Source organism: Engraulis encrasicolus, chromosome 19 (genome assembly GCF_034702125.1).
Source record: "Engraulis encrasicolus isolate BLACKSEA-1 chromosome 19, IST_EnEncr_1.0, whole genome shotgun sequence".
Classification (NCBI taxonomy): Eukaryota; Metazoa; Chordata; class Actinopteri; order Clupeiformes; family Engraulidae; genus Engraulis; species Engraulis encrasicolus.
Window position 1 is genome coordinate 29,557,778 of NC_085875.1, and position 2,500 is coordinate 29,560,277.

The window sequence follows — 2,500 nt, forward strand, 5'->3', positions numbered from 1 at the left end:
TGTGTTTTGTGTTCAGCTGATGAGGGGAGCGCAATCAGTTCTTAGCGCGTTGCGTAACTCGTGAAATGTTAAGCAGGCCATGCGAAAAAAAAAGTTTGTCTTATCCATTTCATCCTTGCAAAGTGACAGTGGGCCGCAATCTGGCTGGAAATCTTAATGCCGCTCTTCTTAAATCTTAAAGTCTTAATGTCGACCATGATGAGCTGTTGACTTCCTGCTTTTCCATGAGGGGATCTCATCAAGTTTTTTGAAAAGACTTACTGGGATTTTTGGTCACACAGTGTTATGACTTGAAGTGGCTGACATTAATCGCGTCATCAGTGAATGCAACTCGTGTTTATCTGCAAAATTTGTGTAGAGGAAAATAAATCGTCTTTTTTTTTCTTACGAAAAGTTACCATGGCAATGAACCAAGCAAATGTTTGAAAACATGACTCTTGCACCAATTGACTGAAAAGCTGGTCTGAAATTAAATGAAATATATTTATTTTTTAAAGTCCAGTTAAACAGCAGCATTGTGTTACCGCTTGATTTCTCATCTGCACAGGTGCTAGAATAATGACTCTCCATAAAGTTAAAGATTCTTTTGTCTCTACGCGTGAATATTCAGTAAAACGTGCAGAGCTGCTGGGTGCTTTGTTTTGTTCAGAGCATTTTCTCTGTGGTCAGTGTGTGAAGAATTGTACGTAGGTAATCATTATGAAATTGTACACACATTTTTTCATGAATATTTATCACCAGAATGAATTTGAAGCATTCCTAATGGCTTTAAATTTGACATAGATACCGTATGTAGTACAAAGGGTAGTCCCACCTGTTTGCGCTACTTAAATCCGTTCTCTGCTCTGACGTAATAAGAAGTTTTTAGAAGAGAGGGGTTTGAATTATGATCACTGTTACTTGTCCTGTCTTGCACTTTGATCTCAGTCAGTAAATGTCAGTCCTGTGTATATCCATGCCCTTCATGGTATAGAGAAAGAAAGGAAATTTCAATTTCTTTGAATGACCTGTGCATATGAAGAAATTGACAATAGCTGACTTGACTTGACGTTGACGTTGAGGATCACTAAATGCAATTGTTAAAAAATGGAAGTTTTCCAGCATCTTCGGCATTCAACTCCAAACTGATGGAAATTCGATTTTGACATACTAATTGTTGTCAACAATAACGGCTTTAAAAACGCATGAAACTTTTGTTTCAAACCAAAGCTTTGATGAAGAAATAATTGAATTTCTTTTTTGTTTCACCTCCCACAACCAGTTAATCCACAGTAGTCAGCATGGTTGCACCTTGAGGAAATGGACCATGGTCCTCAGTCTCTGACCCCTACAATAAGATCAAGCACACTGCATGTGCCCAAGTGAAGTGTCCCTTATTAGGCTACTTACTTTCATATATAATTAGGCAGATGTTGCATTGCATGTTGTTTAGGCATGCAGATACACACTCAGTTATGCATGAAGAGAGAGATCAAGGTTGTGTAATGTGTGTTTGTGTGTGCGCGCGCTTCTATGCGTATGTGTGTGTGTGTGTGTGTGTGTGTGTGTGTGTGTGTTTGTGCCTGTGTGCACATCTATGCGTGTGTGTGTGTGTGTGTGTGTGTGTGTGTGTGTGTGTGTGTGTGTGTGTGTGTGTGTGTGTGTGTCCTCAGCCTTGAAATGTGTTGCAATGTTGCATGAAGAGAGATTGAGGATCTATATGTGTGTGTGTCTATTTATGTGTCTATATCGTGTGTGTGTGTGTGTGTGTGTGTGTGTGTGTGTGTGTGTGTGTGTGTGTGTGTGTGTGTGTGTGTGTGTGTGTGTGTGTGTGTGTCCTCAGCGTTGAAGTCTTCTCTGAAGGCCAGCCCGTTCAAGGGGAACATCTACCACCTGCGGGGCACCGTCCGATTCTCCGGTATGCTCACACACACATACACCTCGCCTTTTTCTCTGGTAAGACACACACACACACTCACACACCGATTTTTTTGCAATACACATATTGTGTGTCTGTCTCACATCGACTATAAATTCTGCACTGCTGCAATGGGAGAACATGAGGAAGGGGAAACTGTGTGTGTGTGTGTGTGTGTGTGTGAATGTGTGACTTTGTTTGCCTGTCTTCCTCTGTGTGTAAATGGATAGGCTGTTTCTCCTTCCCTTGTCCTTCCACTGTTGCAGGTATTCTAGCTGTGGCTTTGTCTCTGCCAGCCCTATACCAAGATGGAGGCACCACAGCCCCTGTTCTCTTGAGTCTTTCTCTTTATCTTGGTTGCTCGTGTGCGAGGATGTGTGTGTGTGTGTGTGTGTGTGTTCGTGAGGGTGTACATGCGTGCAGTAAGCACGTGCCCCTGCGTTTTCCCACTGGAAGATGGTACGGTACAGAGCTACGTGTACACAGCTGCAATGCTAGCGCTGGGCTAGCCGTAGGCTAACGACGTGGGACGGTAGGATCTCTCCAACAGCTTGGTTCTCTTCTTCTTCTGGTTGTTATTCAGTCGTTCTTTCTTTTTTGTTT

The 2,500-nt window shown here is 42.4% G+C and overlaps 1 protein-coding gene across 1 annotated transcript in view; it reads left to right on the forward strand.

The window, feature by feature from the left end:
- Positions 1 to 2,500, forward strand: part of dnaaf9 (dynein axonemal assembly factor 9) — a 94,887-nt gene that overhangs the window by 85,591 nt on the left and 6,796 nt on the right. The window contains exon 33 of the mRNA XM_063184065.1: positions 1,823 to 1,897. Coding sequence (XP_063040135.1) covers positions 1,823 to 1,897 — 75 coding nt within the window. The remainder of the gene's footprint in view (positions 1 to 1,822; positions 1,898 to 2,500) is intronic.